Source organism: Dinoponera quadriceps, unplaced genomic scaffold, assembly GCF_001313825.1.
Source record: "Dinoponera quadriceps isolate SergipeBrazil2010 unplaced genomic scaffold, ASM131382v1 scaffold120, whole genome shotgun sequence".
Lineage (NCBI taxonomy): Eukaryota > Metazoa > Arthropoda > Insecta > Hymenoptera > Formicidae > Dinoponera > Dinoponera quadriceps.
In genome coordinates this window covers 712,430-728,057 of record NW_014554309.1, presented here as the reverse complement: position 1 = coordinate 728,057, position 15,628 = coordinate 712,430, and the positions used below count along the sequence as shown (strand labels likewise).

At 48.7% G+C, this 15,628-nt stretch overlaps 1 protein-coding gene across 1 annotated transcript in view; it reads right to left on the bottom strand.

The window, feature by feature from the left end:
- Positions 1 to 15,628, bottom strand: part of LOC106745830 (UPF0489 protein C5orf22 homolog) — a 717,157-nt gene that overhangs the window by 121,892 nt on the left and 579,637 nt on the right. The window contains exon 6 of the mRNA XM_014621793.1: positions 5,822 to 5,937. Within this exon, the coding sequence (XP_014477279.1) occupies positions 5,822 to 5,937 (116 nt within the window). The remainder of the gene's footprint in view (positions 1 to 5,821; positions 5,938 to 15,628) is intronic.

Sequence of the window (15,628 nt, the reverse complement as noted above, 5' to 3'; positions counted from 1 at the left end):
TAAAATTAATCTCGCCCGATGAGGAAAGGATAAACGCACACGCCGCTCATTTCCTCCGCGATGAAAATCGTTTCCATTCGAAGTCGGAAACTCCGTCGACAACGTACGAACGGGGGAAACGCGGCTGATTTTTATCGCGCCGGCGACTACTGCTGCTGCTACTCCCACCGGTGAGCTAATGCTAAGCGCCTCAGCTGCTCAGGGTGTGAATAAATTCTACCGGTACGCGTCTGGCCGCGGACCACTGCGAGGAACGCGCGATCGATGATAAGGAGCGATATGGATTTTTAATTAGGCGGTAATTGTCGGTTGCATCGAGCGTCCCGCCGGCTCGAGTGACTCCGGCGCGATAAACAGACGCGGGGAAAAAAGGGGGGGGAGGGGGAGTGGGAAAAGCGGAGGATTATGTCGCGACGATATCGGCGAGTGAGGGACTAATTTTTCCCGACGAAGTCGCCTATCTTTCTGATCGTGGAACGTTTCAGTCGCGTCCGCTTGACAAATCGTTCATCTCACGCTCGAAGAAGTTTCTAAATGTATTCCCAGTGTATCTTGAGTAAGGGATTTATTACGTAGGGAAGCGTAAAAGTGACATCATAGGTATGGTAAACAAACATACTCGTATCCCTCGGCTGTAAAGTATCGAACTCGGTCGAATATGTGAACTTCGTCTACGGTAAACGGAGATACTTATGTCTATTGGTTTTTCAATCAGCATACCTGAACTTGGCTGCAAAATATCATTCCACAGAATACAGCCGAAGCTACTGATTTGAAGGGGGCTGATTTTCCTCAGTTTTTCTTGTTTGTTTGTTCAAGACAGCCGTAAAAAAAATCAGGGCTTTCCCTTTCCACGTGATAAAAGATATGCAATATAAAATGTTTATTGTCAAAAAATGTAAATAATACTGTAAAAATACCTGCATGTACATACATTTTAATTATACGCCCTCGACGGGACTTTAGAGTCCAGAAAGAGAATGCGGTATGTCGGTTTTGATGTTTTTCTTGTCTAATTGACGTAATGAGAGGAAAGAGTTCGAGTAAAAAAAAATATAAATATCTTTCCTTACGATCGTGCACTCTCTCTCTCTCTGTCGTTATTAGCATCGATCTACTTTGCGATATCACGTGTAAAATGAGGAACGTTGTCGCTGATAAAATAATAATTATCAACCGCCGGCTCGTCGCACGCTACAGACGCTGCTAATTAATACGCACGTCACGCCAGTGTAATATATACGAGGCGTTACCCCCGGCTTACTTGAGTAAAAACGCGTGATAGCGATGGTATCCGCGAGCTGTAACGCGTCTAGAGGAAATATCGAACTTTGACGCCGGTGTATTACGCGAAGGTCGGCTCATCAAGATCAATTCTAGATCACAAAGGAATGATTCTGTCGGCAATCACCTGCCCCATGTGCGCGCGGTCATAGCCGGCGACAGGTATCGCACCTGTAATACACCTGCACCTGATCGCTCGATTTCGACGAAATTTATTGTTCCACGCCGATTATCGGATATCTACGCGCATTGTCTTGGAATTGCGACGCGAGATTTATCGCCGGTGTCAAAATCGCGCGTTACCCGCTGCGTTATTTCATAGCATCCTTTAATTAGCGCCGCGCGTCGCCGAGATGTCGCGTGTAATTATTTCAGAATGACGCTATCGCGAACAATTCTTGCGTCAACTCGATCTGTAATCGTAGGATCACCTTACCGTCTCCTTGTTAAAGCAGGTTTTCAAGGCAAACTAAATATGCGCGAACTATCGTTAAGAGCTCTTCAAAGTGGCGTCGAAATTTCGACTCGGAAGTTTGGCGTAGAAAACTTTCTCCTTTTCGTAATATTACTTTACACGGGGGCTGATACACAAAGAAGCCACGAGCACGAAGAAATGTCTCGTCCGAAAGAAACGTGGCGAGGTAAGAGCAGACGGGGTTTCTCGCGAAATGATGGTTCATCGTCCGATTATCGATCATTACGCGATCGTCGTGAGCGAGTAAGTGGAATTTATGGCGGCCGCGATAATCCACCAGCAGCGAGAATGGAAAAAGCGGACGCGGGGGTGATTTCAGCTTAACGTAGCCGGGATCTCGACTAATTGTTATTTACGCCTAATGATCACGCGATTGTCGACGGAACGAGAGAAAGAGGGTGGAGGTGAAGGGAGAGAGAGGAAGAGAGAGAGAGACGCCGAATGATTTGTCGGCGATAAAAGTACGGGAGGGAATAGTAGAAGCGCGCATGGCCGATTTGGAAGACTAATTCGCGGCAATTATCGCCGCGGCGAGGTATGGTTTCGACTCACTCGGATTTCCAAACTCACCGCCGACGTCCGTGCACGGGGAGAAAAATAATTTACTGGCGCGACAAATTTCTCTCGCTATCGCGAGAAAATCTGTCAGTTGCCACCGGTGGACAGCGAAACGACTCGTTAAGAGTACTAATTGCCATTTGTTGGATCATTTCGCTGAATCTACCAATTATGTGGCCGTGAAGACAAATTAGTAAAGAGATCAGTACAAAATGCTTCAAGCGATCAACAGCTCGAGCAGCGACCCCCGAGGCTCGCAAAGCGCAACTTCTTCAGCTATACTGCGGTAAATCTCAATCTCAGGGTGACCGGTAAGCTCAGTCGCGCGTGTTCCCCCTTATTTACCGCAATTTCCTAAATCAAATTAGAACGGAATCTCGTTCGCACGCGTTCGCCTCAAACGCCGGCAAATCGGAGGACGCTTTATACAATTCCGCGACAGACCCGGGAAGTCTTCGAACGACGAGGGGGAGGGAAAAATTCGATCTTTCTCAAACTCGGCCATTTTACTCCGTCCGCCAACGATCGCGAACGTCGGAGGGACGATAAGTGCAAGGCTCGCGTACGAAGGGAGGAGACACCCGTGGTGATCATCGGCGTAAACCGCGTATCCGTCTATCGTCCCTTCTACCGGCGCACGAAACATCGACTCCGTCATGGCCGTATCGTCGGGCATTGTAATCGCTCAACCTGCTGAAAGAACACCGTCACGCGCACCGGCAGGCTACGATTCGAAACGGTCCGTACATCGTGGAGATACGCGTTTTACGCCGCGTCTACGCGGCGGTTCGACACGCGCGCACCTTACACACTCCGGCGTGCATCGCCAGACGGAATGCCGGAAGTTTCGCGATACTTCTAGCTCTCGAGGCGGCGTAAAAGGCCGCGACTGTGCGCGCGCCCGTGCGATCCGCGCCGCGCAATAAAATCGGCGACAAGCCGTGAATTCGTGACGCGACGCTCATAAAGGGATTTACGCGCACGTCCGAGCCGGCGTCGAAAAAACGTTATCGATGGCGAGGGCATGCGCGCGCGTCTAGGTCGTGCGAAACCATTTTTCCTCGACCCGGAGGATCGAGAGTCAGCGATTACCCTTTGAAATATCATCCCGGAGAAGGAAGCGCACCGTCACGGGTGTTTCGCGGCCGTTGGCGAAATTAATCGCTCCCTGCCGGCAAGAAAATCGGGATTCAGTTCGGTTTCTCGAAATCATTGTGAGTTCTGCTTGGGGAATCTGCACGGGTTAGAAGTGTAGTAGATGTGCGGAGAAGAATCATTTTCAATCTTAGAGTAACGTAAAAGTAAAGTGAAAAGTAAAAGAATTTCGCTGGCGTAATGAATGGGCGCGGTTGTTACCCGTTATTCGTTACGACGGCGGTAAATGTAGTGTGTAACTAGTAAGCAAGAAGTTCTTAACAAGTCATTACGATGACATTTTCGTGATTTCAAGTACGCGATACAATGATAGAGAGAATGATGCGGAAAGGAAAATAGAAGATAGAATGAAAATGTGGGAAGAGGTGGAAGGAAGAAGTCTCCGTGTGGAAGACAGAAAGTTGAACGCACGGAAAATCTATCGTTCCCAAGATATTATTGGCGGCAAAAAGTTAACGGGATCTCAACGAATGGAGCGGATAATGTAATCGCTCGCAGGACCTTTTACCTAAATGCATTTATTGCGTGCGCGCGTTAGTCTCGTTATAAATTCCAGCTCGACAGCTTTATAACTCTATTGTTCTTATCGCACAATCTTGCTTGGCTTACAAGCGGCGCTATGTCGCTTGTGAAGGCGGTACGCGGTTGCAAATGTATTTATAGTTACAACTTTCGCATGACAGGGACATTATCGAGTAGGATTAGACCCGATACGCGCGCTTAAAGACGATTTCCATTTTACCGCAAGGACGCGATAAACGGTGAATACAAAGTTCTCAGGGTCTCGTTTGCTAATTTTACGACGTTTCATTTGTCGAAGCCATCGAAGCTCGTGAATCAAATTCCAATAATTGTAAAGGAAGACTTCACGTTCGCGTGAATGCATTCACGATCGAAGTACAAAAAAAAAAAGAAGTGCGGGAATCAAATATACGTAATTACTGTTTTTCAGCCAGTATTTACTTATACGAAAGAAACATCATATTATATACAGTCAGTATTTTTGCTTCTATTAAATATTCGTCAGAGTATTAAAGTAACCATTTCACTTAGATTAAATAAATGTTATTCGAAGTGCTACTTGGTAACACACTTTTTTCAATGTGCGAATTAAAGACTCGGTGCTTTCTTTAGATATCTTTGATCACTGCACGATAACGAAGATACCTTCGTCAATAATTTAATTTCCTATCGAGACAACTCGTTTACGTCATAATATACTATGATTCGGATTTCATACACACACACACAGATATTATCAAAAGTACCTAAGATATCATTAAAGAAATAACAGTCCCCGCATACAGGGAAAAATTCTTGCTCGAATATCAAAATTATCTCGGTTTTCTAACTCGCGATTTTTGCCAACCTCTCACCTCCGGCGGCTTTACTTATCAGTGATCTGCATTTGACGTAAATGTCGGACGGTGTTTGAGCGTACTTTCAATTTACGTGCAATCAATTGCATCTCGCGCATAATACCGTATTATTACCGTCGTCGAGAATAGGTTTACGATATCTTTCCCGGTGGACAGGCTCGACTAATCGCGATATACAAGCGTAATTAATTGATAATGGGAAGTATACTTGGCGGAGAACGGATTCCAGGAGATCTCACGTACGAAGAGGAGTCGTCGGAATATGAAAATATTGCTGTAACAAACTGCGATGTACTCTTGAAATATTACCGTAAATACACGCAGGACGCGAGACACGTTACAACGATATCCACCTACGTGTGTCACGATTACCGAGAGGCAATGGTAAACGCGACGGGGTCGAGGAATCGTAGAAATCGACACGGGGCGAAAAGAATCAATCGTTTCGCCGATCGGAGATTGATCGCGCGGTCGATCACCGACGTGTCCGAGATTTAGCGCGGCCAGTTTCTTTGTCGCGTTCGCTTTGTATCGCCGGGACCTTTGCGCCTTTCCATCCTGTATCAATCCTTTCTCCTTCGATACCGTATCTACTTCGGGTGCCGCGACAATACGAGCCGGGCGTTTCAATAGTTTACCGCGGGATTAATCTAAAATGTTCCCCTCGATATCTTCTGCTTTGCCGCGCGCGCCTGTCGCGCTGTTTGGTATCGCGCCTTCTTCGTCGTGTTTCAACGTGCGTCAAATTTGCGACGCGATTAAACGCTAACAGATATATAAATTTGTAATAACACGACAGAAACGCAAGTTGCCTGTCGCTCGTTCTAACTCATCGTGATGCTTCGTAATAACTAGCACGCGTAAGTAGTCTTATGCTTTTACGTAATGTTTCGATCACGTTGCCTATTTTTCAGGATTATCGCGACATTAGTCTCGCGTGTCTTTCTGTGTAGAACATATGCAAACTCACCGTGATGTTTTCTCGCCCTCGTAATTCTGCAGTGATCGATGTGTTTCTAAATGGTCGAAAAGAATCTTCAACTCTATGAGCTGCTTGTGCCTCTCTGTCATCGACTCTTTCAAAACCTGAAACGCGTGAAGAGAAATTGCGCGATTAATAAAAGCACCGAGAATTAAGCGCGTGCGCGGGTGAATTTCGTTGCATAACGTTGTTTGATATAATAAATAATAGAAAAAAAAAACCGTACCCTCAAATTTCACGTTTCTCTGTTTGCATGCAAGAACAACTGCAGATTGAGAGAATCAGCAAGGAACAATAGAAAATAACAGTATGCATTATCACTTAAAACGAGAGAATCGCGCCGTTCAACCTTAAGATTCTTGATTGATAAGCTTATTTTTCAGGTATCTTTTCAAATTTTAACAGCATATTAACAGATACGTGATCTGCAAATCATATTTATAACCATTTAGCAGAGAGATTTCTCGAGCTTCTCCTCTTGCAATCGTATTAATCATCACCTTTCTAATAGTATTGTCACGCACCAATTATCTTAATCGCGCCAATCGTGTCTATTGTACACGCTACAGAGCGAAACTAAAAGAAAAACTAGAGAAGAGGAGAGCAGAGAGCGAGAGGACGGAACGCGGGGGGTCGAGTAGCGCGCGGATGAGCGAAAAAAAAGAAGGGAAAAGAAGAGGGGAAGGGAAAAGGAAAAAAATCAGAGCCACCGCTCCTCGAAAATAAAATCGGTTTTCCGATAACTGGTTATTTGCTCGCACAAGTGGCTCGCTGACTGGGCGAGCACGTCGGAAGCGGTTTTCGCGTGTAATATTATCGAGTTATCGGTAGGATAGGAGAGCATTGATCGCCTGTAGAGAGACCGCCGGGGGAGAATGGACGAGCGCGAAGAAAGAGCCCAAGAGAGGGTGCTCAGGGGAGGATAGGAGGGAGAGAAAGAGGATGGAACGGTAGAGAGAGAGAGAGAGAGGTGCAGGGGTAGACGAACGTACATTGCACGAGCACAATATATCCGCGTGATTACAATATGTCGGGGCTCGAGAGACCAATATCAACCTGAAGTCGGCTCAGCCAATGCTGATAATCCCCATTGTTGATGCCTCCGCTCGACTGCTTCTCGCGCACGGATACATCTTGTTTCAAAATTTCGAATGGCGCGTATCCGCGTAATATTCTCCGAACGGAGGATACTTTCGCGCGAGTGCGATAGAAAATCCCCGCGATGCCGGGCAATTCCGAGGCGTAAGTCGGAGGATCCAGAAAACGGGAAGATTGCAATCTCCCGCTTGTTGCGGCCACGAGAAAATTTTAACGAGGCGACCTATCTTTCCCCCCTCTCGGACCTTCGAGATTCTCGCGGGATTTCCGAGAATGTGTACACACACTGATGATGCACCGCTCATACGGACGTAACAGCAAGAAGCTCGGTCGGATGAAGACCGACTATCAATTCGTTTTCGTTCTCTGCTCCTCGTTCACAAGCAAGCGAGTGTCATGCGTCTAATGAGATCGATAACGTCGTGACGTAATGTTACCAATGACTTTATCACTCCCGTCGGCAGGAAGAGACGGCAGAAATACAAATGTAACGTCGATGCCTTACAAATGTACAACAGCAAATTACTAACTACGGCAGCTGGAGGGAAAAAGGTGAGCACAGCGACGGCCATTTTGGACGATAGTGAATTTTTTCCGTGACTCGTCGAGAAAAAGTGACGAGAGAGAGAGAGAGAGAGAGAGAGGTGCTATACAAGTGACTGGATGGTAGCGCTGGGAATGCAACGAATATCAGGCGTATTGCGCGGTGTGTCCCATTAAGGGACCGAGTGGTTTCTGCGCTCGTGTGCACGCGCGTGTCTTACGAGCGGATCGCGTTAAAAGAGAGGTCGGTATGGCGGATATGCGGACGACGACGAAAGAAACGAAACCTGTCCTCGTCGTTTATGCTCGGCGTCGGCAGGCCGCCTTTCACACATCCCACACGAAAGACGATGATGACGACGGCGGCTGCGGCGGCGACGAAGCTCGGTCTCTCTTTCAAAACAATTACGCATTCTTCTATGCCCGTTCTCCCACGTCGGCTCTATCGCGTCTTGTCGCAATATCGCCTCGGAGTGCCGCTACGCCTCACACAACCTTTCTTTCCTTCCTTCTGCCCGCCCGGCCTGCCTGTCCCGAGCGTCGGAAAAGAGCCGCTGATCGCGAACGCGCGATTTACTCGGGGGAATTAGCATAAAGAAAGTGCCGCGCAGTTAGGTGTCGCGTTCCCATTTGTCGCGACTGATTTATCCGATCCCGAGACGATTGCCGTATTTGTAGGAGAGCCCATAGGGGAGCGCGCCAAGTCGCGACGGTTTCACCGGCGTGTGCGGCGCTCGCTCATTCCGGTAGCCGTTCCACGCGGTTTTCCCGAGTTTCCCGCTTGCACTCCGTTGTCGCGCTCAGTCGTGCGATTCTCCTTGCGATCGACTCGCGAAGAGAGCCTTCCGTCGTTTGCGTGACTGTGTGTTGCGCACAGCGCACGCTTTCGCACAGTTACCGTTGAATCGCGATTAAACACAGGAAAAGCGCCGAGACTGAATTAGGTATGGCGAACCGAGTTACTCGTGTTTCTCGGCTGTAAAGTACCGGACTCAGGCGGGCAGAACGAAGTCGAACATAATTTCCCACAGAAGTATGTCGGATTTTCTTCTAGAAGAGGGCTTAGCTTCTAGAAGCGTCAATCTTCAAACGTCTTAAAACATAATTATTTGCAAAGGAATACGTAATAATTTCGTAAAGCTATCAGATATTTGGGTAAAGAAGTGTTGTTCGCATCGATACATAAATTTCAACTTTACACTTTCAACAGAGATTTCGAATCTAGAAAGAAAATGGTGCCTCTGCCTTGGTGCTTCTCCCCTACACAAATGATCTTACGAACGTTTTCAGGCTTTCGATTTTACATTTTAAGATCAGATATTTTCGTAAAATTTATCTAACATCTGACATTCTTCATTTTACGTTAAAAATTACAAACGCTCGCCGCGACAGGCCCGGGAGAGTTATCTAGAATTGTTCCTAAGTTATTAGAGTGCCGTTCGAGCTTGCTTTTCCTCGATGCGCGAAACGATAGGCGCTCCTCGATTCTCATTATATTTTAGTATTACGCGACAAGAGAGAGAGAGAGAGAGAGAGAAAGAGAGAAACCGAGAGTGGACTGTCGGAAGGCTGAGAACAAGTGGCTTGTGCCATCAAGATTGTTTCTGTCATGACTTTCCCTCGCGCGCCGGTTCTCCCGGCAATGCTATCATATACCCCATTCACCTGCGCGAGCAGTCATCTCGATTTACGATCCCTCCGCTCTCATCTTCGTGCACGAAAGAGCGCGCACGACAGGTTTCCCGTCTTTCTCGCGCGCTTCTTCGCCGGGGAATATCTCACATTCGAGTGAAGGTAACGTAAAACGACGCGGACAACTCGGACGGAGCTTCGGCGCATCTCCGAAATTTCCAAGCGAGATGTGTGAAAAACGCGCCGACGACGGCGACGACATTAAGAACGATAACAATACGTGTATCCGAGACGGCGTTCCGCCGCGGTGAAATCTTTCCGGCAAAGTCCGACAATCTCGCTCTTTTTCTCTCTTCGCCCGTGGAAAACGCGGAGAGAACGAGTTTTAAGATTACCCAAAGAGACTCGCGCGAATATTTAACACGGCGGCAGAGAGAGAGAGAGAGAGAGAGAGAGAATGCCGCCGGCTTATACAAACAGGAAGAGCGAGCAGCCTATAATTTTCCCCGGCTTTTAATAGTTACACCTACCGACGCACAACAAATATGATAATTACTATTGCTACAAATTGTAACTGAGACGCAATTTCGCGCGTAGATAGGAACTCCGTGGCTACGCGCGTCGCTTATAATCCAAAAGCAGATATTCGACGCAATATTCGCGCTCACATCCTGATTCTTTCTCGCGATAACCGATCGGCTTAATCGCTCCGTTCCATGAAGAAAAATAAGAAAGAAGAACGGCGGAAAAAAACCAGAAGAGAGGGAGGGAGGGAGGGAGGGAGGGGGAGAGAGGGGAAAAAGGAAGAGGAATTCACTCTCGGGAGGAGGACATTGAGACGAAGGAATAAGATACACGCGCGATTTTGTAAAAGCAACGGGAGAAAAACAATTTCGCGGCCGGTTTGTGACGTCACACCTGGCGTGCCGTCGTTATAATGCGCGCGTAATTAACACGGCCGAGCTGATACGCCATTTCGCGATCTGCCGTTCGTTCTCCGTCGATCTTCCTCCTCCTCTCCTTCTAACTCAGCAAGCGCGAGGCTTATCGGCGAGAGAGCGCGGTCTTGCCAATAAGAGGACTCGCGGGAGCGACGAACTTGATGATCATCTCCTCCCGAAAAGGATACGACGCCAAAGAAGGGCGTGTTCGATTAAGGCGCCGTCATGCGCTGGTTACGGTATTAATTAACGACGTTAATACGACGCGGACAGGCGGTGGGGGGGGGAGGGGGGATAGTCGCCGTTCTCGTTCGCCCGCTCGCTTCCTCCCAGCTGCGGACCGCGAATTTAATCCACGGGCAGCTGATATCGCGCCCTTGAGGAGAGCCGCCTCGGTCTCCTCGGTGGTATCACTCGGTAAATCGCGTACTTTACGCACCTCCGCGCCGATTCGAGGCGAAAGCGCGCCGATAGGCGTAAAAAGGGTTGTATCTTCGGCCGGGAGAGAATTCTCTCTCGCTCGCTCGCTCGCGGCCTTTAAAGTGAGCGCGAGCGTTGCCACGCTCACTTTATCCCGAGTGTTATTCGCGTCATAGCATAGTCAGGCTTGGGTGTTTACCGTAAAACGCGCTTGCCGTTCCGGCGCGAGGATATGACAGCGTTTATCGAAACTCCGCGCGCGCTATCGCGATCCTACGCGAGGTTTCGCACACGAACGTGCAGCCGTGTCATCGGCGACCGGGCGTTCTCGAATCGCACTAACGGAGCTGTATTCGATAATCCAGGATAGCCACCACTTCGCTTAAACTCTACGAATGAAGGAAAGCGTCAGGATAATCTTGCGAAATCTCGACTTGTAACGTCACTTACCGTATTAATTAAGCCTGTTAATTATTGGCTTCGCAGACGGATAAGAAAACGGTGAGGTTTCAACGTGTACTTTCTATGCTAATTAAACTAATTATCATTAATCGGACTGTTGTCAATTATCATTGCCGTTAAAATCGGAGACCAAACTTATCGTTGACTAAATACTGATATAATGAGGGAAAAGAGGTATGCGTTGAAATCTAATGAATTGCAGTTGCTGTACGAAGCAGTAATTATGAACGATGAAATTTTTAGACAAGCAGAAATTCATCTTTATATCAGGGCGCGAACATGTCATCGCAACCGAAGGTATCGTATCTTATTTATTTATCTGCTTATTTATTTCGTTCTTTTGACGGGAAAATAAATTCACTTCGCAGCGTAAAAATCCAGTTCTTACGAACCCCAAATTCGGTTCTTACAAGCCGAAATTCTCCCCCTCAACCAAAAACACATTTGATTTCTCCATTGTCAAATAGGTCCAACCAAACTCACCTTTCAACGATACATTATGATCGATTTGCAAATTTCAAGTAGCCCCGCCGACTCGATTCACGCTAACCCGTCGCCGTCAGCGTCGTACTTCCGGCGTGTCGTTTAAATTTTTCAGCGAAGTAATATCCGTCTCTCTCTCTCTCTCTCTCTCTCTCTCTCTCTCCCTCTCCCTCTCCCTCTCCCTCGGCCGGGGATGGGTGGGTGCGCAATGTGGAACCGCAGCCGAGATTTCTCGAATACGCATTTGTACTTCCGCTCGCCGCGCGCGCGCGTGGTGTGCACGTAGGCGCCGAAAGTGGATGCGCGCATAAATTCGCTCGCGCGCGGTACGTTAAAAGACGCGAAGTGATTTCGAGCGTGCGCCGCATATAACAGGGCGAGAAAAAGCTGTGTGTACGCGCCCCTTCGAAGTTACGTTCGAGAGAGCGAGCGAGCGCGGTGTCTCCGCTTCGCGTATATTGTAAATAAAACGCACTTACGTAAACATTGAGAGACTCCACCGCGCGTTTTCCCACTCGTCCCGTGGTTACGCACCGTATCGCGAAACATTAATGACGCGTTGTTAACGATAACAACGACTGGCGGGGGGGAGGGGAGGAGCCGATAAATTGCGCGCTACGCAAACTTAAAGGACGGCCGTGGACATCCTATTCTTACATCGGACGTGTCACGGGATACGATTGCCGCGCAAATTACAGCCCGCCGGACATCCTCGAATGTGCAATCCTGCGAAAGTGACGCGGAGGAGTCGCGCCGTCGGGCTCACTTTCGCTAAGCAGAACGCGAACGGGTCATTTCCACCGGCGGTATGCGCGTGCGCGAGCGCATAGTAATTGCCGGGTGGACGCTCCGCTGGGCAAGGAAAACGGCGCGGCTAAATCCTACCCCCGTCGTGTCTATTGTTGAGTTAACGGTGATTGTGGTTTACGGAAACAGCTCCGGTGGTTACCGGCGAAGTAATTACCGCGATCCGCTGTTATGATTTTCATGGGGAACCTCTCGGGTGCCTCCCGGCCCGCCGAGAGTAGCGGAAGTCGACCGCTTCGCGAGTGACGCTGCAGCCGCCGACTTCCGCTCGGGTCTTCCTCGGGGAGCGAAAGAAAGAGAGAGAGGTTTATAAAACGAACGATTTACGATCTCGTCATTCGCGACCACGTGGACCGGTTGCGGAGCGGCATGAATGTGTCGGGAGATAATGAAATGGAGATAATACGAACGAAGCCGATGATGTAAAAGGCGACATCGATACAAGCTTGAAGAAAACACTCGATTATTTTCCTCTCCCTACACACCGTCATTTCCTGCGGTGTTAATTGTTAGATGTTAGATCGATTTATTTAAATAATCTTGTCATCTGAGAAATCGAAATGATCGGATTTAATTCTGTTAAATCCTAGAAAGTGATCAAATTTCATGATTACACGGACAAACACAATTATTTAACGGTGAGATTAAATGACGATACAATTGAAGCGAATCAAATTCCTCGAATCGCGTTCTTTTCATCGTGAATTCAATTCCTTTCTCTTCAATCTCCGAGTTACGTTCAAGGCAAAGGACGGTCGCTCGGAATTCAACACGTCGAACTATCGCGCGCGCGAATCAAAGTGCACGCTCGAAACGTTTCTTCTCACCGGGCGTATACTTATCTAATTGTCCGTAATCATAGATATTTTTCGATCGATAAGAGCAAGGCGGGTCTCCGCAACGTCCGGGGCGAAATCCGCCTCTGACGATGATGTATGTGCGGGGGGCGCCTCTTAAGGCGCGGGCCGAGGCGAGATTGATGGGTCATTTCCAATANGGGGGGGGGCATATACCCTCGGATACCGCCTCGCCGGGCCATTAGCATAATTATATTACGCGAGTGCATTCTGGGCGCGTGTGTAGGCCGATTGCGAGTGGGATAGATAGGCGGATAGCGTGCGAATACGCTGCCGTTGGAATTTCATCTTTGCAGCATCGAGCGACACACCGAAACAGAAAGAAATAGATAGATAGATAGATAGATAAATAGAGAGAGAGAGAGAGAGAGAGAAAGAGAGAGAGAGAAAGAAACCTGATTATTTTCCACTTGTTTTTCCCCGACACGCGGCCGAAATTCGTGGACTGCAAACCGTGCAATCATGTAACGCTACCGTTGATAGGTTGGCTTAACGTTCGTTAATTATTACGTACACCATCCTCCGTCCGTTTTCGAGTCGCTGTCTGATCGTGACGCTTTAACAAGACGAATGAGAAATAACAATATTTTGTCACTTTAATATAAAATTACATAATTTTAATAAATTATATAATATCGCGTACATATGTTATTTGGACAACTTTGGATATTCTAATCGAGTCTCTCACAGTCACAGAAAATTTACCGACCCTCGATGGAAGCCTCAGGCCGAGCCGGTCGGCGCGCGAAAATCCACGAATCGCCGGGAATTTCACAATGATCGGCGCGTCACGTCCCGCCGCGTTAAATATCGCCCCGGTCAATTAGTCACCTCGTAAGCACGTCCTACAAGTGTAAATTACGAAGCGAAACGTGCACATTGCGTACAACACATGTAGCATACACACGCGCTTACAGGCGCTATCTAGCTTCTTAACAAACCGCTATTAAGGCGGACGATAAAGGGCAGCCAATTATAAGAGAAGCCCGGCGGTAATGCGCAACAACAATTATCCGTGCGTTCGCCCATAAACGCGGACGCTCGTCCAATCCGCGTCCATTGGGAAATTAGGCAAGGCTTTGCCCGCGCGCGCGGAGAAAGTCGGCGTTTAACAAGGGCTTTGAAAATCGCGCGCGCGCGCGCGCGGATAAAGGTTAACCGCGCCGACCGGTGGGGGAGGATAAAGCGGGGAAAGGATCGTTGCAGCTCATTAGCCTTATCGCTCTGTCCATCGTTTAACCTCGCGCCTTCGCGCGGCTCTCCCCCGGCAATACGGCGGAGGTAAACGACGGCGGCGCCTCTTCTCTCGCGCGCGGGATTATATATCGGATATTTTAATAGAACATCAATTTAACGACGACATCGAGGACTTTCGTGACGACGCCCGGATCGCGCCGTTCCACCTCCTTCCCTCTCCCTCCCTTGAGATTCGAGAGACCGAGTCGACGAAGCCGCACGGCGTCGCGACGTAATCAGACGGACGGACACGTGGCGCGCGCGTACTCTCGGGTGTGTGTGTGTGTGTGACGTAAGACAATAAATTCCGCAAACGAGAGCCGCGCACGATCGAAAGGTCGCCCCCGCGAGACGGAACGGCCGCGAGCGAGCGCGTATTCTTCGCGTGATTTATGCGGCCGCGAGAGATCGCGCGCGCGAAGATCGTCGTGCCTGATTCGGGAGACAAGTGGGATAAATGCCGGGATAAGCGCGCGCGCGCGCCGGTTCCACGGGGATCCGTATCGACGTTTTCACGTCTCGCACACACACATGGATGAGTGGTAAAAATTACCGTGGGATTTGCGACCGCAGGAGCACACCGACAGTCCGCCTTCATTTATCGTCCTTCCGTTACGCGTGTGTCTCGCTGTTTATATATTTTACGAATTGAAATCTATATCGCGGGGAGAACAAGTTCTGCTGGAACAGCAAATCGTTTGTTAATATAGTGGCGGCAGATAAATGGTTACACGGAATGAATAACTTTGCCGTTGTAGCGAGACGACGTCTGTGATCCACCGGCGACGCGCGAAACGAGCTGCGCTAACTGCCGTCAAATCACGAGCGGTGTTTATCGCGCGCAATGAGCAACCGGTGACGTCTTCCCGTCCTCTGTGGAATATTATATGGGTAAGCTGTGTGCATATATTATTTTCCGAGTTATTACGAGGGTACACGATATCGCACTTATCTGTCGGCAGTCTTAAAGCTCACTCTCGCTAACGTGAGTAAGCGCTTCGACGCGGCTCCGGCGAGTCAACGATTCTTTCCAGTCCCTCCCTCATTCACTCTCTCTCTCTCTCTCTCTCTCTTTCCAGTGGACGTCGGTCGAATTCACTCGAATCTAGGCTCCTAGCGCTCTCGACGTCGTTAGGCAAATCTATTTTCGCCCCGGCGTGGGTGTCGCGATATCCCGGCGCATTTCCACAAGCACACACACGTGTGGGCATCGGTTAAGTAACCATCGTCTTTCGCTCAATTGTCACGATTATTCGACTCTAGTCTCGTATAGCAGTCATTTTCAAACGAACGCCTTCCATTGTGCTCCGGCATAA